Source organism: Nanorana parkeri, unplaced genomic scaffold (genome assembly GCF_000935625.1).
Source record: "Nanorana parkeri isolate BGI_ZX_2015 unplaced genomic scaffold, ASM93562v1 scaffold1194, whole genome shotgun sequence".
Lineage (NCBI taxonomy): Eukaryota > Metazoa > Chordata > Amphibia > Anura > Dicroglossidae > Nanorana > Nanorana parkeri.
The window spans coordinates 157,093-178,663 of NW_017307462.1; the positions used below are offsets into that span (position 1 = coordinate 157,093).

The 21,571-nt window shown below is 41.8% G+C and overlaps 1 protein-coding gene across 1 annotated transcript in view; it reads left to right on the forward strand.

Moving 5' to 3' along the window:
* THSD7B (thrombospondin type 1 domain containing 7B) overlaps positions 1–21,571 on the forward strand; it is a 294,353-nt gene that overhangs the window by 75,217 nt on the left and 197,565 nt on the right. The window contains exons 6-7 of the mRNA XM_018568480.1: positions 16,284–16,439; positions 18,144–18,344. Of these exons, the coding sequence (XP_018423982.1) occupies positions 16,284–16,439; positions 18,144–18,344 (357 nt within the window). The remainder of the gene's footprint in view (positions 1–16,283; positions 16,440–18,143; positions 18,345–21,571) is intronic.

Below are 21,571 nucleotides of genomic sequence, written 5' to 3' on the forward strand. Positions count from 1 at the left end.
TTGCATTCAATAAAGTGATTTATTATTAGCAATGCAGCAATTGTTCTTGTTTATGGAATCTGGGTAGACAACGATTGTTTTTGGTTCTAAGCCAGCACGCAGTGGTGGTGCAGTTTATTTAGCATAGAACAATATCAATATGCTCTTATAAGGCTCTGTAGACTTTCTATAGCTGATCCTTTCATGTATTGTTTCCACAAACTTTTAAAGTGACACTAAACTCAGGAGTTAAAGCTTAAAATGCATTCAGGTACCTTAACTATTAACATAAATGTATCTTATCTGTGTATCACTCGGCTGTAGTTTCACAAATGATCTTCGAATGGGTGCTGACGCTGTCCTTCCTTCTGGAGGGGGGGCTACTTTTGTTCTCATGGTCCCTGTATGTGTTGTAAAGTAGTCACCACTCCAAGCTCACTCCTTTGATGGACTACAATCTCAATAAAAATTAGTAAACTAAACATGAGATTGTAGTCCATCACAGGAGTAAGCTTGGAGTGGTGTAATATGCCAGAAAGTATATAGTAGACTAGGGATCCACGGAGGACTGGAAACCTTTGGCATGGGGGACAAACACAACCAACTAACCCTTTTAATGGTAGGGACTGATTGCCATGGGCTAAAGAGAAAATGTGACATGGTGTTGCATTGTTTGGTGATCATGGGGAAAGATGGGTGTTACTTAAGGATTTTATTGCAAAATGTCTTCAAATTTTATAGCATACGCTTCCTTTGAAGCTCCAGCCATTCAGTCACATGGCATCTCAAACCTGCAGAGGAAGTTAAATTTGGAAGACTTCAATCTGTTGTTAGGTGCTGTGACTGCTGGAGAGGGGAATTGAGAGCTACCCACCATGCCTATGATGTCTAAATGATGCAGTGTCTCTACTCAGGGCCACCAGCCCAGCATATCTTATAAGTAATGGCTTGGGGTAAATGCACCTCTGCTCCAAAACCCTGCCCTTCACTGCTAGGGGTAAAAGGAAAAAAAAGTAGCAAGGGGGAAATGGTTAGAAGGAAGGTGTGCAGAAGCATAGAGATAGACAATGTCGTTATTGGCTTTGTTGTCCATCTGTAACATTGCCATCTGTATAGAAGGATGTAGTCTTCTTTTCCTTCTCAGTATAGGTAATTAAGAGGTCCAAGGGGTGACTGCCCTCTACAATGCCTGATTACCGGCCCGGATCGCATACAAGGCAATCCGGGCTGGCTGGATCAGGCATTGTAGAGGGCAGCCTGCTGGGGACCTGCCGAGGAGCTATATACATATAGCTAGCTATACATAGATAGCTATATATAGCTATCTATATATATTTGAAAACACATTTTTTAATACTCACCTGATCCCTAGATCCACCGACAAACGCAGCCTCCCGTCTCCCATGCTGTCAGAGGCTGCAACAGAGCATGCTGGTTACTACTTAAACTGGCGTGCACTGTGTGCAGCTTCTGAGAAGATACGCTACATTATAGAACACTGACTTTGACACTGTCCGGCCCCTCCCACTAACCTCCCACAGCTCACAGCCCTGAAGCATGGACAGCCAGTTCCCCGGCAATTCATCTTAGTGAATTGGCCCACTATTTGAAAAATAATGTGGAGAAAACATTTCTGTGACACAAGAATGTCTATGCGTGTGGGAGGGACTTGTATATGAGTGGAGCACAAGGGGGCCTCATAATCTTGTATTGCCCGGGGGCCCCATGTGTTGTCAGTCCGCCCCTGCACTGAAACATGGGAATACACCACGTGCTTCAGCTGTAAAACAACCAGTCCCATCCTCTCCTACTATTTGTACTGACAGCATGCTGGAGCCTGTAGTTCTGCAGATAGATCTAAACCACATTCAGAGTTCTCTCTAGCTGTATTCACAACATGGCAATTTGCCTGTGAAGGCATAATAATACCATTCTTCAAATTCCGAATTCGCCTTCCGCTGCTTCCTGTACCTAAGCTCTGTAATTGGTTTACATTTTCTGAGCTTTTAAGATGAGAGCACCAATTTAATACAGTCAAAGTGGCTTTAATTAAAATAGATGGCCACTGGAAAAACTATTAAAAACTGCCTCTATGATCCATTGAACGTCTCCAAATCGAAGCGCTCGGATTATTAGAGCGCCAGAAGAGCGATACATAATTTGCAATGTAAACACATCCGCAGCTTTCCATCTGAGAAATCGCCTAGTGGCTTCATTAAATTATTCACTGCGGTATCTCTGAATAGTTGTATTGTCAGATAAAAGGAATGTTCTACCTAATATTCCCAGATAAGCTGAAATTCTTCTTTTCCCGAACCCTGTGTTGATTTAATAGAATATTTGCTGCTACTGTTTATAGACGATTCTTATTCGGGTTATCGGGAAAGGAGATTGTTTTGACAAGCCGGTGTTAATTAATTACAATTCTTTATGTATGAAGCATGGGGGTAGAACCTTGTGAAAACAGGTATGAAAGGAAGGACAGGATTGTTTAAAGAACTTTGGCCTATAGGAAAAGCAGCATAATTACTCAATTAAAATGTATGTAAACCACCATCAGAAAAAAAAAAATGTCTTATGCTTCTCCCTATGGTATAATGTTTGATTAGTCTCTTCCTTGTATAGTGATCCAGTTTCCCTAATTTAAAATCCGGCCCTAGGCAGCTCTGGTAGTCGGCCCATGAATGGCAATAAGCATTAACGTGCATCCTAACTCTAGAAACCAAGATGCTTTGCATCAGTACGGTGCTTACCAGCCAACACTTTTTGCTACACTTCACAAGGAGTGCATGTTGTTCAGGGACAACACTGCCGCTGCATACAGGACATGGAAAGGCAGCGTTGTCCCCAACACCATGCACTCCCACTGTGAACTTTGGCATGAAGTGGCAGCTGGTCCGTGCTGTGCTGATTTGTACAGCATCTTGAGACCTAGTGAAAGGATGCGTGTTGCTGCTTACTAAAAATGAGCCTGGGCTTAGTGTGAAGCCAGTTCACCCGTGCACGCTCAAAACTATGGCGGCCACTGCCCCCTCCTAGCCAAATCAGTAGCTGCAGTTGCAGCAGGGGCAATCTCAGCCCCCTTTGTGACATATAGCTGCAGGGCAGGGAATGTGACTCTCTGCAACTGATTCGGCCTAGAAGAGTTGTGAGCGGGCTTGGGAAAACTCGCACCAAGCCCAGGCTCATCTCTACTGCTTACTGCTATATATGGGTGCTTGCTGATATAGGAAGCCCCTGCAGTGAGCAGGAACGCTGTGCATGGCGCATCTAGATAAAAAAAAGCAATAAAAAAGTGCTTAAAAAATATTCATATTTGAAAGCCCCCAGCATTGTTTTGTGGGCAATAGGACAGCTGAAAAGTCTGGTTCCCATCAGCACAGGGCACTGCTGCTTTGGGAAAAATGCCACCTCTTTAGGGACCCCTCTCAAAGCTCCCATCAAGGCTGAATGGCATGAGGCCTGATATTGCTGTCCCCTTGTCATAAGGGTGCTGACCTGCATGTTTATTGTGTGTGAGCCAGTACTGATAACATTTTGCTAAAAAACATAGTCCACCTTTCAGACCATGTTTCATGTTACACACATATTTAGGGTGTAACATGAAACATGGTCACATTCACTAGCTCCCATTCTCAAACCGCCACCACCCCACTTGCCAGAATCACAGGGTTCTTGTCCTTTTTATTCGGGCGCAGATGGGAACACGGGGCCATTCAAAGGGTCCATAAATGGAGGATGACAAGTCCCAGTTGCCATCACGGCAGAAGAACTCATAATTTTCAATGGAACACAAGCGAGGTGACACCACCGCTCTTGTAGTCCACTGATTACTTTCTCCATAAGCAAAGGTCTATACCTTGGTACAGACCTGGGGCTGGAGAAACAGTCTGCAAGAGCCTGAGCATTGCAACCACAACTCATGGCTGTTGCAATGCTTTGCAGACTCCAATTCAAAATATTAATAAATGTACATTTTTCATTCATCAATGTGTGTGCATTTATTAAAGGTAAGGTCATAGACTGCATAGTCCACCTTTTGGACAAAAGGTGGACTATGCATTCTATGACCTTACCTTCAAACGCTTACTGTTCCATATTTTGATTTTTGTACTGTATGTGTCAGTACCAGAAAAAACACAGCCAAGCGTTGCTCAGTTAGCCCTAAATTGGATCTTTCAGTAACTTTACAAATCTGCGTGAAAACAATTCCTGACATATACAGCAACAGCATCAGTTTTCAAAAAAGCTGTACATTTTATGCAAAAAACCCTTGAGCTCCAGTCCAATGACCTTGCTCCGGCTGAGGTGATGTCATCAATCTGCTGCATGCAGGAGGGAACATTTTCTTTAGTCTCCTCTCCCCCAGTGATCATCAGACAGTACCTTTGTAATGAGCAGATATTGACAACTCAGCCAAGGACTGCACAGATACAGGTCCCCAGATAGCAAGGATAACTTGCCACAAACTTGTGGCAGGGTTATCTTGTAATTATGCAACAGAATTGTGAAACTTGGCAAGTCTGCAATAGTTTAGCAAGTCATTTTCAAACTTGCAGCTGAATTGCTGGCTATCTGGGATTTACATCTTAGTCCAGGACATAGATGCTGAACCTGGATGATGCCTAATAAAAGGAGTCCCTGTCCTTCTGGAGGGAAAACAGATTAAGGCATTTTCAGGAGGAGTTCTGTGATCTCTGTTAGACATAATGAGCACCTGAAAGCAAAGGAGACATCATTGCTCTGTCCAATACTGAGCCCCAAAACCCAGGCACATAGGCTGGGAGCTGTTCACGCTCCAACACAGCAACTCAAGAGAAGAAGCCGCACAACACAGTCCACCAGCAACAACAACTTTTAATCCATAAGTCTAGGAATTGTCAACACACCAAGACTCCACCTAGCAGCCGCCCACCCTAATGCATTCCACCCATTAATTGTAGAGACGAATAAGCCCTAAAAATAGTTGAAACGCGTTAGGGAATTAGGCATCTAGGTGGGCAGTGTCAGTGTGCTGACAATTCCAAACCTTATGGATTAAAAGTTGTTGACGCTGCTGGACTGTGGTGTGCAGCTTCTTGTATTAAGCACCTGAAAGCGTTACACTTACACTTTGCTTAACATGCATGCACAGAACATTAAACATATATGAAGCTAGGTCTGCTTTAATGAAAGTCTTGCATTGCATATTCCATGGCCTAACAGTGCCACCGGGTAATGGATAGCGCCAGCAAACTTTACGATTTCAGTGCCCTGCTGTAGAATATCAGCTCTGCTAGAAAGATGGTGATGCACTTTAAATTTGTCATGGGAAGAGTAGTACTGAGCAGTCAGTGTGATAAAACTGTAATAAAACTGTAACATTATCAGAGATAAGGCCCTTCAGACATAAATTATTAAAACTCACTGAGCCCTCGGAAATTATATTTGGCAGCTCGGATCCTCCTTTATAAAACCCGGCCTATAATATATTACTTGTTGGCATTTTCGGAATCATTTGCTTGTGAAATGCTCAAACATTTCTAAACTGTGGAAATAATTACGTTTGTACGACTTGCAAATTACCAGTTCATTTAAACTGCCATCCTTCCCAGGAGAGGAGTCCCTTGGAGGAAGAATATATAACTTTATAACCCAATTCATTATCCCCAGCTGGTGAAAATGAAGTGAAAATGATTGCAAATGGCACAATGCAAACTTTTGGCAGAACATTGATATTAAGTAGTGGAATAATGTAATTTGATCTCATCTGCTCCGTGTATCTGGGGGTTAGTATCTCTGCAGCTGAGCCTACAGCAGAGAGAAAAAGAATTGTTTCTGAGGGGAAGGGGGTTTACCTCTTGTATTGACTGCTATAGGTTACCTGTAGAGTATATTGTATGCGGCCTAATAACAGAAAGTCTTTAATGTCCAGTTTAAGTCTTACACCTTTTTCTCGTCTTTATAGTCCAGGACCAATGTACTGTATGTGAGGATTATTTATATTTTTTATTTGGAAAAGCCTCAAAATACCTGTTTGAATGTGTTTCCAGCCTTCTCACTCCAGTGCTCTATGCTGGCATGGGAAATTAATTCCAACTTTCCCCCTTCAGTGCTCTGTGCTGTCATAGAAGAATACTTCCAACCCTCCCATTTAGTGCTCTATGCCAGGCTTTCTCAACTAGGGTGTTGTGCCACCCCGGTGTGCCTTTTGGCTTCCTCAAGCAAAGTCTTGCCTCTTATGTAAAGAAGGCTCCTGATGTGAAAGACGGGGACTGTTATATGAAGGGGGCTTATGATGTGAAAGAAGGGCTATAATGTTATAGAAAGTCTGATGTAAAGGGGGAATCCCATATGCCACATTTTTTGGGGGTCCTTCCACCTTAAAATCCAAACCACACCTGTATCTTGTATAAGGGTTTGGTATGGATTTTTGAGGGACCACGTGCTGTGTTTTACATTTACAGTTTCAACATTTTAGACTGGGGTGCCTCAAGATTTCACATACTTTTAAAGGGTGTTGTGACTGAAAAAAAGTTGAGAAGTGCTACTGTATGCCAGCATAGGAGAGTACTTCCAAACCTCCTACTCTAGTGCTCTATGCTGACATGAGAGAATAACACAAACTCCACTGATCACACATGTTCTCATGCAGACTTGTAGTTCTGAGGAAGGGAGGGTGCCGCATGGTCAAACTTTGATGCTTACTGGACTGAGCAGTCGCAGAAAAGAGAGATAAGACTAAGAAAATCGAGGTTGTTGGTACACTATTCATCTGACTTATAGAACCACTATAGTAAAAAATATTTAAAGAAATGCTTAAAAAAAGGTAATCGGATTGAGGTTTCTTGAATTTCGACTATGTGAAAAGAGACACTGGATAATACCGATGTTTACATATAATTTGACCCTTTACTGTAACTTTTCAAAGTTGAAACCCAGAGTGATATACATGAGCATGACTGATATACATGAGCAGGACTGTATTCTGTCCAGCAATACATTGTATTATTCCATGTGTTGTAGGGTGATTATCCATATTATATAAATCATTTTTAAAAATATTGTAATGTATGAGCTTTATACCTGTAACGATTGGATTTTGTACATGCATTGCTTTTTTTTTTTCACATGCCTTTATTGATATTTGTATCCACATTTACATGGAGTGCAAGCTGGCCAGATAAAGTGACATTTCCAGGGGTTGGAAGAAACTATGACAATACCAGGGGTGCCTACAAGGGTCAGCCTTTATCCAGGGCTGGATTAGGAGCATCATAGGCCTAGTGCTGTCCATCAGACGGGAAGCAGCAGAGGCAGCTCTCTAAATAGGCAGCCGCTTGCTCCTCACAGGGGCCTCGTGGCTGCCTAATATGCCAAATTAGAGAGTCACCGACGCCTATGCCTGATTGTGTTCAGCCAGGATTGCCATTGAGCATACTGAGGGTCAATCTGCTGACAGCATGCTGTAATAGGAGGACTATAGCAACGGAAGGAAAGGAGAGAAGGTAGGAAAGAAGCAAAAAGACAAAAAGGTAATGAAGAAGATGAACAAGAATGAGTGAAATGCGTGGGCACAGTGTGGGGGGTCCACCTCTGTAGCAGAAGTAGATCTAGGGTTGCAACCTTTTCTTCAAGCGAAACCCGAACACTATAGCATCACACGGACATATTCTTTTGGGAGAATGAGTCGTGGCTTATTCATATGTAATTGGCACCACCCATTAATATGTAAATAACACAGTTGAGACTATTTTCAGTATTTTTCAAATCTTAATTTTGGTTGCCCCTGTCTGCCTGACATCTTGTGTCCGGGTTCCTGGTGCCATGAAACCCGGACACAGCATTCAAAACCCGAACTGTCCGGGTGAAACCTGGACAGGTGGCAACCCTAAGTAGATCATTAGTTTCACTTTAATATATATTTCTGTGTCTTTAATCGAGCTTTATAGGATAACTGTACTCTGTAACAAGTTACAAGTTCTAAACAGTTAAGTGATTTTTAGCAATTCCCTAATGACTGTGCATCCATTTCATGCTGGTAAAGCTGCCGTTTGAAGGACCTAGTCGGTACGTGCCCACGCTGTTTGTTGGCAGTTCCTGATGATGTGCCCCCTGCCTGCTGTTAGTCTCTGAGTTGTGAACTAGGGGCAGAGTATATGTCGAGCATGCTGCTATTCACTGCAATCTTCCAGCCTCCACAACCCCTCGGTTCCCCTTATTATGGCAGGGAAGGTCTGCAGAGGCCAGAGCTCTGCATTGAAGTCTATCCAGCCCAATAAATAGGCTGCCTCCTGTCTTCCCTGAGAGGACTGTCAGGTGGAGAGATGTCATCAAGAGCAACACACATCAAGGAGACGCACACAAACCAAATCTTTCAGGAACAGTTTCAGCAGCATGAACTGTAATGTGTTATTATAAGGGATACACTAAAGTTATATGTTTTGGGCTAGTGACTTAAGGTGTTGAAGCATGAGGCTCGGCATGACGGCCAGGCAACCAGAATTTGAAGGATTAGAAGCCAGCAATGGCAGCTTCTATGGTTCTCACCGAAAAAAAGTTTCTTCTACCTACTACAAAGCCAAGACTGCATTTACCATAATGGCCCTTACAGGCCAGTGCTTAGGGCAGAAGGATTAGAGGAGATCACCAAGCCTCAACATTTACAGTTTCCTTAATTTGATTTCCTCCTCTGCCTACCTCTGGGCATTTGGGGTTATTCTTTAAGAAAACTGTGGACAGCAGGGGAGTGTGAGAGGAATCAGAAGACTCTTTAAAGAAGAACTCCAGGTTGTACAAAAATGAACCCTCATAGTGGGGCTACCCGTCCACTGCAAGAGTAGTTCTAGGAGCAAAAATAAAAAAGTTATACATACCCGATCCCCGGTCCTGTGGCAGTGACCGCTCACCCTCTCTCTCTCTCTGCTCCGGCTGAGATATGTCTTTATGTCTAATAGGCCTGTATTAGACGTGATGACTAGACCGCCGGAGCCCAATGGGAGGAGGAGAGGCTGCAGGGGACGTTCTGGCAGCCAGGCAGAACCGAGGATGAGTATATCTTCTTTATTTTCGCTCCCTAGACAAAACGAGCAGCTAACGCTTGCAGTGCCTGGGTAGCCCCACTGCAAGGGTTAATTTTTGCACAACCCGGAGTACTTCTTAAAAGTTCAGGAAACATGAACCCCTCTCGCCTTTCTTTTATTTGGTAGTCTGTAACACTACAAAGTAGATCTTCATATAAAGCTGACCTCAAATGATGATTTGTATATAACTTGCAAATATATACCAATAAAGCAACAAGGTTTTTAAACAGTAAACACATGATAATAAAATGATTGAAATGTAATCTTATCCCTTTCCTTATTACACTGCGTTTCATTTATGTCGTCAGTTCAATTGCAGTTAAAGGAACCCAGTGAGGTCTTTAAAAAACTCCCAGTGGCAGCTCCCTGTAATAGAACAACTTATTTATTAATTCAACTTATTTATTAATGACATCGGGGAGGGTGTTAACAGCGATATTTCCGTGTAGTATTATCACATTACAGATAAAGTGGATATCGGCACACCGAAATATTCCAAAATCGACTTTTTTTATTGATCCGTAAATCAATTACACAGGAAATGAACAAAGACTTCATGTTGTATGAAGACAGGCGCTTAGTCATAGAATAAAGGAGGTATTATACTCACCTCTCCACCGACCCGCATCTCCTACCTTCCCTTCGCTCTAGAGATGCAGCACTAGAAGATTCTTAGGCCGTTGTCACTTCTGTGAGTGTCGGATGCTTGTGTCCCCCCGCCATGTGTTTTGGTCAGTCCTCCAACCCCTACATCACTGCTACTGTATGTCCCATTGTGACTTAGGGGTTGAAGGAAGGAAGCACGGTGTGCAGAGGGGAACACAAGAGTTCCAATACTCCCCAAAACATCACATGACTTAAAGTGTATTTCCATGTTTGCAGTCAGATTTTAGTAAACCCCACTATATGTTTTTATATGTTCCCATTCACACAGCACACCTAAAAGTATATTTTAAAAAAATGTTTTCCTATTTTTTAGATGTTTCTTAAGAGCCGGATTATACGTAGGGCTCTATGGACAGCTCCATTGTTTAAAATAGCTTACAATTGCTGAGGAACAGGTTTTTTTCTTTAAAAAAACTATTGCCGGGATACTGTTAACCCCCTCCTACCCCCTCTTATTGATCGCTGGAGAAAAAAAACCCCTAATCTAACTGCCCATTTTTCTTACCTAAAGCCGCGGCCATATGATCTTCCTGTACCGTGTCTTCTTACTTCCTTTGTTTACATTTGGTGAGGTACTTCTTCAGTGTCCACATCACTGCATGTATGGTGTGGACACCTTGTATTGGCTGTCCAGTGGCAGGGTCCTTTCAGCAACAAGCAGAGGAGTGACAGGAGGCAATAGTAGGGGACCAGCGGTCTTTGGTGCATGTACAACGCTGGATTAGCAGTCCCCCTTACCCGGAAACAGCATTGACAAGGGACATGGATGAGGACTTGGTAAGTATATCTTGCTTCAGCAGGAAAGAACCCCAAAGATGCTTGTAGGATGGGTTACAGGGGGGTGGAGGTAGGGGTAGGAGGGGTATGATAGTTTGCCTAGAAGGGGGTTTAAAATGTGCTTTAACAATGTACCAACCAAGTCTTGAGATATTTAACCCTTTGTTAGGACAGACAGTGTGCACATCTAGTTTAAGAGCGATAATGAGATCTGCCGGCACAGTATTAATTAGAGTTAATTATAACAATCACAACTCCCCAGCCCCCCCTTAACATTATACAGAAGGGGAAGCTAAGTAAGATTAGTTAGCAAGCATAAAGCAAGTAAAATGGTGAACAGCAAATTGTACATATTTTTTTAAATTATGCAATGAGAATGGGAACATGTAGCCCATATAAAGTAAGTGTTATCCCAATGTGGAGATACGCTTTAAAGAGGGACTTTACCCACCAATTTAATGCCTCCCAACTGTCAAGGTTGTCAGTGCTCTTATTTCAGCTTTTAAATGAACTTTCAAGCCCTCCAATGGCTGGTGTCATATCTGATCACATGTGCAGCACCAAGGCAACTGCAATCCAAATAGAGGCTAGGGTGGCTGTAAAGGATAGGAGGTTGTAGTTCCACTTTAAGGCGGCATTTCAGGACCATGGGCTGCAGCAGAGGTGATTTTTCCTGCTGTTCCATTACAGGGAACTGGCATTCGATTCTTTTACACACCCAACAGAGTCACATTCATTCAGTTGTGTAGGTACAATCATAGACAACCCGGAATCTCCAGCCATTCATTTTTTTTTTGGCTCATAATTTTAGGGGGGTGGGGGGGTTTGCATGGTGGCATATGGCTAGGAATCTAATGTGTTTCTCATAAGTTTGCTACATATGAACCGAGATGGCTAAGAAATTCATTTCACAATCATAATGCGTCATTCTATACGTATAATTGCCTGATGAAGATTGAGCATGGATTAGTGTATATTCCAATTAAAACCAAAGTTTTTTTTTCCCTCTAATTATAAAGCTTTTCATTACAGCCATTTTATGCTTTGTTAGAAGGAAGTGGGACTTTGAAATGTATCTGAACCCTTCTCATCAAGCATGTAATTATTCACACAGTGCCAATGGCGGTGCACGTGGATCTATTACTAATAACTTGCTAAGGCGCTAGCTCAGAGTTTTTCCTGAAGCTTCCGGAAAGTATTTTCGAGCCGTTTGACAGTTTTGTTCTTTTGTTTGAGATGGAGGGAGCAGTGAATTCCGTTATATTGTGATAATACCGCCTAACAGCCTGCCGAATGATATTAGAGGGAATTTTTTGTACCAGCTGTCTAGAGGCTGTTATTATGTAATTGCTACAAGGGAATAATCCTTTAATAGTGTTAACGGTCTGCGGGAAATTTAGAGTTTTATTTCTGTTGGATTACTTTTTTTTTAAGGGGGAATTATAGTAGTTTCCGTTTAAATGATTTAAGGCATATCCAAAGCCAATAACAAAAATGTATGACTATTGTAACTCCCTCCTCATTGGCCTTCCACTACACAGGCTATCCCCCCTTCAGTCTATCATGAATGCAGCTGCCAGACTCATTCACCTAACCAACCGCTCAGTGTCTGCAACCCCCCTCTGCCAATCCCTACACTGGGTCCACTTACCCAGAGGATACAATTCAAAATATTAACAGTAACTTATAAAGCCATCCACAACTATTATATTGCAGCTTACCAATCCTTAGAAGTAGTGGCTGCATCAGTTTTAGGGTTTCGTTTTCTTTATCTGGTGATCTGGCCAGTTACACACTTCTTGTCTTAGGGTGATAACGCTCCCTTCTCCACTCTATAGAGCAGTGTTTTTCAACCTTTTTTGTGCAAAGGCACACTTTTTTCATGAAAAAAATCACGAGGCACACCACCATTAGAAAATGTTAAAAAAAAGCAGTGAAGCCAGCATTGGACAGCAGCATTGCCAACCTGTCAACTGGCCTTTAGTCTAGAGCTTTACCTGCCAGTACTTCATTTTTGCCACAGGATGTCCTCAGTCTTCGGGGTAGAATGACACCCAGTCTCATACAACCCACTTTGAAAGCATGGACCCACCCCCAGCCTGTGATTGGACAGCAAAAGTAGAAGCATTACAGTGTTGAGCTCCTCTCTCTATTGCTTTGCTTTGTCCTTCTTTCAACAAGCTCTTTGCCAGCACATAAACCAGTAGCCTTCCTGTGCTGCTTTTCTCTCTCCCAGTCTGAGATCTGCTAAATGAAGCACTCCAAAAGTAAAATTCAGTTATATACACTACTTGTATTTAAAGAAAATGCATGTAACAATGGTAACCCATATAAAGGTTAACCCTCATAGGGGTTGTTTCTACATGATACATAAAGACTAAGATTTAGCCTCCTGCCAATTTTATCATACTGGATGGTGTGCGTAGCTCTTGGCCTGTTCCCGTACTGACTGACCCATAGTGCCCAGGTTACACCTGCAACACTGACAGCTTTGACACCAACCCATAGGGTGTCCACTTCATTCTTTCAATGTTGATTCCAAACAGGAGCCCCAACTAATTGGAAGCTCTTCCCGTTTCTGGGCAAATCTCATTGGTCTTCAAGCAGCCTCCTGCTATAGGGATCAATCACACAACCTTTCACTATCAGCGATGGGAAGTCCTACTGCCACTAAATATGTATATACAGGTGAAACTCGAATAATTTGAATATCGTGCAAAAGTAATTGCAGTAATTGCTGCAAAAGGGGCCCAAACCAAGTACTGAGTACATATGCATGCTTGTACTTTTCAGAGGTCCGATATTGTTCTATGTACAATCCTTGTTTTATTGATTGCATGTAATAATCTACTTTTTTGAGGTTGTGAATTTGGGGTTCTTGGGGTTTTCATGAGCTGTAAGCCATAATCATCACAATTATGACAAATCACGGCTTGAACTATCTTGCTTTGCATGTAATGAGTCTATCTCATATATTAGTTTCACCTTTTAAGTTGCATTAGTGAAATAAATGAACTTTGCACGATATTCTAATTATTCGAGTTTCACCTGTATATACACTGAGTGGCCAGATTGTTATGACCACCTGACGTTTGTAGGCAAATTAGCTATAATTAGCTATAATTTGGCGCTGAAGTTACTAGAGGGCCAGACCATTATAAATAGGGAAGCAGGTTGTTTACCACGACAGTAGAAGTGATTTGTTTCTGAAGATACGGAGAAACAACGCGATTTAATAGCCTTTGAGCGCGGGATGATTGTTGGCGCTCGGAGCCATGGAGCGAGTATCAGCAAAACAGCAGAATTCGTTAAATGTTCAAGAGCAGCTGTTGTTAAAGTGTTTTAAAACTGGACTGTCAGCCGAAAATCTGGGTCTGAACGTGCGAATTGTGGCCGTCAGCGACTAGTCAATGTTAGGGCAGAACGGAGAGTGGCAACAAGACAACAGAAGGGCAACTGGTACAAGACAACAGAAGGGCAACAGTGCCGTGTCAGATTCCTCGCATCACCTTTCAACATCTCGTGGAGTCACGAGGCGGACCAACAAGTCATCTCGTGGAGTCATCTCGTGGCCCAACAAAGTACAGATGGGGTGGTCATAATAATCTGGCCACTCAGTGTATATATACTGTATATAGTTACATAGTTAGGTTGAAAAAAGTCCATCTAGTTCAACCTAATATATATCAAATTCTTTTGTCTCACACCAATTCATCCTTGTTCATGGCTGAACAATGATTTGAAATGCAGTCTGGATGAAATTACATAGAAAGCCTGAACTGAGGCTGGATTGTGTATTCTAATGGCATGTATACATCCGAATGAATATCAAAAATTAGGTTTGCGCAATAATATCTCCTTGGCCTGGAACCCCTGTGTGTCCTATATTTTAGTTTGGAGATACTGGAGTCCACCTGGTTGCTCTGCACATACAATACCTGGCCTTCAACAGGTTCTTCCAGTCTCCTCACCTTGTTTTTATATATTTATATTACTACTATGAAAAAATATTATATTTCCCTTTAATTTAGAAAGTGTATACCTAGTTTGGAAATGGTAGCACAACACTTATATGCTGAACTCTGCAAAGCTTGGATAGTTTGATAAATGTCTCAGAAGGTGGCCCTGGGGGAATCTGGGCTGGTCGATCAATAACAGCTGCGTAGACGATGAATACCAAATTTTTACTGTATTGTAAGATGTTCAGGCCGATGTGCGGACTGTACAATGAGAGGTCCCAATCCACAACTTGATTGTTTTCCGGAACATCTTATGAAGACAAAGCCGCATTGTTTCTAACATGGAGAACAGAGGATTCCGCAAGCTGCAGTGTTTATGCTTTGTCTTAGGTTCATTTATTGGATTCCAAGCTCCTGTTTTTCAAGAACTTCAATGTGAAAAACTGCACATTGCTTTAAAGCTTATGGGCAGGAATATTTAACACACAAATAAATGCAGCTCTACATGCCATAATACTGTATAATCATTATATGTATTTTTTTTTTTAAACACAGGCAATTTAGGTACCTGACAATAAGTCTGTGCCAGGGCTGTGCTGTTAGGACTTGATTGACAGAATTATAAATCCTATGCAGGTAAAACAGCTCCCATGTATTTCATCTATTTGGCCGGAGTTTCGCTTTAAAAGGAGAAGCTGCTAAATAGTAAATAAATCAGTACTAAATCGACTATCAAAATCAGTGCTAAATGGAAAAATTTGAGGGATGATTTATGAATCATTCGCCCTGACATACGCTGGCTGAATGCCATTTGCAGCTAATTCTTACCACTAGATGGAGCTGAGGAGCACTGGAAATATCACTGTATAAATCATCCCCAAAGTGTCCCAGTACAAAGGAAAGAGTACTCAAGAAATCAATTTTTCTATGTGCACAGATTGAAGTACACTTTTTTAATATGACTTTTTTTAAGCTGTCTTTAAATTGTTTTTGCTAATAACTTTTATCATGCTGGATTATGCCATGAGATTTTTTTTTAAATCTATCTAATGTAATATATGCGGGATCACTGTCTGAGGGATTTCTGACTGTGAAGAGTATCAGAAGTTTTAAGAACTTTCCCTATCATGTTGGGAAAAAGTACGCTTGACATTAATGAATTACACCCATGGAAACACAGACTTCTCACATATTTAGTATATATACTTTATCTATCTATCTATCTATCTATCTATCTATCTATCTATCTAAATAGAGCCCAATTATCAGCTTTATATGTATGAGTATACAGTATATACATATGTGTTTGCTCAAGTTTCATAAGCCCTCAGCACTTTTGAAATGTCATTATTATAATTTGAATGTACAGTAGGTATTGTATATTGATTTGCATATACCTAAGTGGGTTTGCTTGTGTTCATGTGTTAGCACTTAGCAGGTTATGTATATGCAACATTTGTTCATAAACACTTAGCACTTTTGAATGTTCCTCATAATTTGAATATATGTTTCTTAGCACATATAACATTTGCATACACTTGAGCTGGTTAAATATTTGAAGTGAGTAGTTGTTGTTTTTTTTTTTATGCTGCACATTTTTATTTTAATGTGAACAGGGCAGCAGTGGTTACTTTCGGCAATTAAGTCTTGCTGATGGAGTATCCAAGTTATGTAAGTCAGGGGGCTTACAAAGTCCACAAGGTTCCACCTATAATTTAAGTATCACTATTGGGTGGACTGACCCTCTAAAACAAATTCTGTGTTCAGTTTAAAAATTTTTTTTATATGTATCATTGTACATCTATTGTTATATATCATTGTTTTCTGCACTGTTGTTTAGTCTACAGGCCGGTGGATCCAGAGTTTTGTGAAGGACCACCCGCATCCACCACTCAGCTCTGCAACATCCAATGCCCTACGGACTGTACGCTGTCTACGTGGACTGACTGGGGACCTTGTATCCATGAAAACTGCCAGGAACCTCAGGGGAGGAAAGGTATATTAGATTTCATTACTTTTATACAGTGAATCCTAGTAAATGATAAATCCACTATGAGCTATTGGCATACATTTACTTAGACTTGTAATTTATTGTATTTAGACAAAGAAAGTTTGCAAATAAATGACATTGGTAGGTTTCTTTACCTGAACTTTGGAAGAGGTTTGTACCATTTAATGTTAATGGTACAGTCTAAAGTTCCTTATAGGCTCCCCTGCCCAACTACCATGCAACGGAACTACTTCTAATCTGATGTAAGCCAACTTGTGAGTACTCTCTCTCTCTTTGCGAGCAGTTTTTCTGCAGTACGATTTGTTGACCAATGGCAGACTAACATTCTCCTTACAATCTTCACAATCTCTTTCTCATATTCAATTAGATCAGCAAAGTTTACCAAAACTGCCTAGTCCAAGAGAACAAAAAATGGGGATAGAAGCGCTGCTACCATAAGGAATTGGTTTTAAGCAAAATAGGAGAAACTTACCACAAAGTAATAGCTGATGCGATATCATCGACGAGGGGTGAATAGAAGACTCAAGCAGCAACACAGTGCTCACCAGCTGCACCTTACCCCCTCAGTCCCAACATCATCCAACAGCCCATGTCCACCCGTGCCTGTCACCCCCCTTCCACACACTAATCGGACCCACGCTCCCACCACCATCCAGCACCCCCCAAACCCTCAATTCCCCCTGACCTTCCCACAAGCACAACTGATTGTACACAATCCCCACCAGTGGAAGTCCCCCTTCTATTCACCCCTCGTCGATGATATCACATCAGCTATTACTTTGTGGTAAGTTTCTCCAATTTTGCTTAAAACCAATTCCTTATGGTAGTAGCGCTTCTATCCCCATTTTTTGTTCTCTTTGACAAACGTCGGCCACCCCGGTCCGTATTCCTAGAAGCTGCACACCTAGCGTGAACAAAACCCATACCCAATCACCCTTACCCTCGTGGTAGCGCTGTCTCAGGGGACTGCAATCCCAATGTTTCATTGTCTAGTCCAAGAGTCTACCTGACTTGAATATAAATCAAAATTGGCCTTTGGTTATTTGTTGTATAAGATATATACCTGGTAGGTTCTCAAGCATCAGCGTCCTCAATTCAAGTGCAACTGAAGCCAAAACCTTTTTTTTGGGTAGTCACCAGAACAGGACAAGATGGGAAATCTTCCAATGGGGACACCTGTTGAGCACAAGGGATTTTGCTTACTTTAGAGGGATTTTCTTTCACTTTCTGTTGTGGTTATTGGAGAGGAAGTGAAGAGAACTCTCCCTAATAGGACAGAGACAGCAAAAAAAAAAGTGACGGGGGTTATAACCCTCCCTTATGCTATCCAAAACTAAAAAATAGTTTGGGCTTCAATTCTACTTTAGGAATATAACATTGCAATCAATATCTGCAGCACCCTTGTTAGTTCCTTACCTTTCAGCTAAGGAAAAAGCTGCTTTCTTGGAGCCAAAAGCCTCCGCGGATAATAATAATAATTATACATTTAAGTGGAAACGTTCTGTTACATGAGAAATAAAATATTACCCTCTATATTATTGACTGAGGGAATCGTTCCAGTGCTAATCGTTTAAGGTTTATGCCTTTGTTTTTGTTTCGGCTGTTCAGATTTTTATGCACACTGTCAGTCCCGTCTTGTACTCTATTAATCCTATTTGCATTATTTAGTAACAATCTCTATTGCTTTAGGTTTCAAATTCCGGAGAAGACATGTCTTACAGCAGTCGGAAAACGCCGAAAGGAAGTGTCCACATTTAGTGGAATCGCTGCCCTGCGACGATCCTGTGTGTTATAAGTGGGCCATATCAGGGGACCTGCACTGCGTTCCTGAGAACGGGGACTGTGGCCATGGAAGATACCATATAAACACCACCTGCAGGGGGCAGAATGGTACGTTTTATACTTCCCTTTAATGTTCTCAGATTTAGAGCAGTGAAGAAGACACTTTCTGATGTCTTGGACTTGGCCTCAATTGTTGGTGTGCTTTCCAACCCAGAGAGCCAGCTTAGGGCCTTGTTCTGGAACCCCTCAACATATGCAATGCGCAGTGTAAAGTGTTCAAAACCTGGGATCAAAAATAATTACAAAACAAGACTTTTTGTTTTTTGTTTGTTTCATTTTTTCGACATTTTTAAATGATGGTATAGAAGTCTTCACCTCCTCCAACACCTCTGCGCACAATGTCCTTTGTGTTTCTCTTTTTGTTCACATTATTATTATGATTGATCTTGTGAAAAGAAGCACAGGGCATTATTAAAGAAACCTTTTGTTAATTTTCAATGGCAAACTTGTTTCGATGCCTAAATACAACTTATTAAGATACTGCATGCTATCGCTATGTACAGGATGTGATTGCTATTTACAAATTGTTTAATGAAGAATCACTAACATAGTATGTAGGGTTTAGTGACGTGCAGTTCCTGGCGTGCACGGTGAGGCATTCCCCCTGGGCCCCAGCACACTGAAGTCCCACCCCCTGTCTGCCAAAGCCCCACCCTCCAACCTGGTCACCAAGCTACCTGTGAAGGAGGGAGGAGACAGGGAGGAGCCTTCCTGTCCCTCACTTGTTCGTCATTGGTGAGGCATCAAGATCGATGTCCTAAGTGGTTTTTATTTTGATTGGACAGCTTGGACCAATGGCGCTTTGCCATTAGTCCAAACCATCCACAGAGCTCAAGCCTCTAACGTAGCATAGACGCTGTTGCAGTTCTTGCCTCACTAGGTTAGGTTACACAAGCAGTAGGGAAGCCCGCTGCTGTGTAACCTAACTTAGCTATCAAAAGTCGGATGCAGCGCCACCTGTATTTAACAGGCAGCACTCCATCCATAACAGGTTACACAGCGGGGAGGCTTTCCCTGCTGTGTAACCTGTAACAAGCCGCACTGATCGGAGGAAAAGCTGTCTTTTGAATCTTGAATCTGACAGCTTTTTCCTCCATAATACACCTGCCTGCCCTGATCTGCATAAAGACCAAGGACCATCCAATTTAACCTGTGTATGTGAGTGTGTGTGTGTGTGTGTGTGTGTGTGTGTTTATCTTACTCTAACACTTCCCATATCCCTGTGGATTCTGCAAAAGAAGACACTCATCCAGATGTTTCTTGAATTTATCATTGTTATCAGCAGATACCACCCCCTGTGGGAGGGAATTCCATACTTTCACTACTCTCACAGTGAAATACCCCTTGCAAATTCTAAGATTGAACCCCCCTCTCTTCTAACCTCATGTGGTTTCACCGGGTTCTCAATACAGTTTTAGGATTAAACCATTTGTTCCTAATATTGGGGTCCCCATTGATGATTTTGAAGACTGCAATCAGGTCCCCTCCGAATTGCCTCTTTTCTAAGTTGAATAATGTTAAGATTTTGAATGCGGTCTTCATAACTCAGGCCTTCAATCCCTGTAATAAACCGTTTACTGTACGTTCACTTAAGAAGACAAGAGGCCACCACCTGAATTTGGATGAAAAAAGATTTAATCTCAAACTGCAAAGCATATTCTTTACTGTAAAATTGTGAAACTCCCTTCCCCATGTTGTGCTATCAGCTGAGAGTATAGACCCAATAAAAAAAAAACTTTTAGATGCCTACCTCAATGAACGCAATATACAAGGGTATGGGTGGTCTTAGTAGATGTGAGGGTAGAATGTGATGTGAAAGTAGAATACAGTAAATAAATAAGCCCATGGGTATGTTGGCCTTGCAGGCATATGCATTCATAGGCCCACATGGGGTGTGTGTTACTCCGAGGTGAGAGATATTAAGTATTAAACTGTTTAACCTGTAAGTATCAAAAGATCTCTGGGTTATAGTATCCTTTGAGTCCAATCAAAACCTTATCCCATTCTAAGCCCTGATGAAGGGGGATTGTTGCTGTCCCCAAAACGCTTTGGTTGGTTTTTGATGGATCGAATTGTGAACACTTAAAGGCACTGTTATACTCTCATTTATTGGTTTGGCGCACCCTTATTTCTAAACAGAGAGATGAGCTCATCAGTCTGCTGCTTCTCCTCTCACTGTCCATTCGCAAGGTAGGGGAGAGACCTGTAAATTAAAGTGAAACTGCAGAAGAGGAAAATCAGGTCCCCTCCCCTGCTAGGCAGGGCTGTGCTGTAAGGGAAAGGGCAGTGTTAATCTCAGGACTGCATGGGCAGAAATCCTTTTGCAGGTAAAACTGTTCTTATATCTGTATTCAGCTCTTTGCTTCGAGTTCAGTGTTAATCCAGTTGGGGTTGTCCAACAATAGCGCAAGCAGCAAAGTAGTAACCGCAGTTAGTCATAGCAACCAGAATCTAGTTTATTGAAGCCTGCCCAGTAGGAAATTAATTCTGAAATGATTCTATGGGTTTGCATAGTTGGCCCATATCTACTGGTTTATTGATGCTTTGTGTTTCGGTGCCTTTAGGATTCCATTTTGTTGGTGGTTTCAGAAACTGATAAAAATGCTGATTTGTTTTTTTCCTGCAGCTTAAATAGGTCATCATTACTGTAGACAAATTCCTATTTTAGCCTGTGTTCTTGTTCTTTTGGATCATATAAGCTTAATGTTTAAATCATATTTCCCATATCTGAATCCACAGCTCGCTGGTGCAGAACAGATTGTGATTAACGATTGTCCTGGGAATCAGCGTGTTGCTTATTATGGTGGCAAGGGTTTCAGATATCTGTAATAAAAGTGAATTACATCCAGCGGGCTGGCGGGCTGCTTGTTCACGTAGGCATGGCGTTTTATGTGCCTCGCCACTCGCTGCATAAAATCTGGAACTTTTGATGCCAACTGAATATATTTTGATAAGTTTTGAATGTATTTCTTCCACAGTAAAAAAAATAATCTTGTTGAGTCATTGTGATCGTATATTGGGGGATCTTGTGTTTAGTATTTGCCTTTTGCCCCAGGAGAGTGCTGGCAGGGTGGCAATTTCCTCCCCAAACCTTAGAGTGTAGTCTTATTTCTGAAAATGAACATAGAAATGGTGTCTAATGTTCCACATACACCAGAATAACAGTCATTGTGTCCGGTAATAGATGTCACTGGTCTGTAAATACACAGCAAGCAGCTTGTCGATTTATAAGTAGCCCGAGAGGTATTTGTAGGCATGGCAATTCACCACCTATG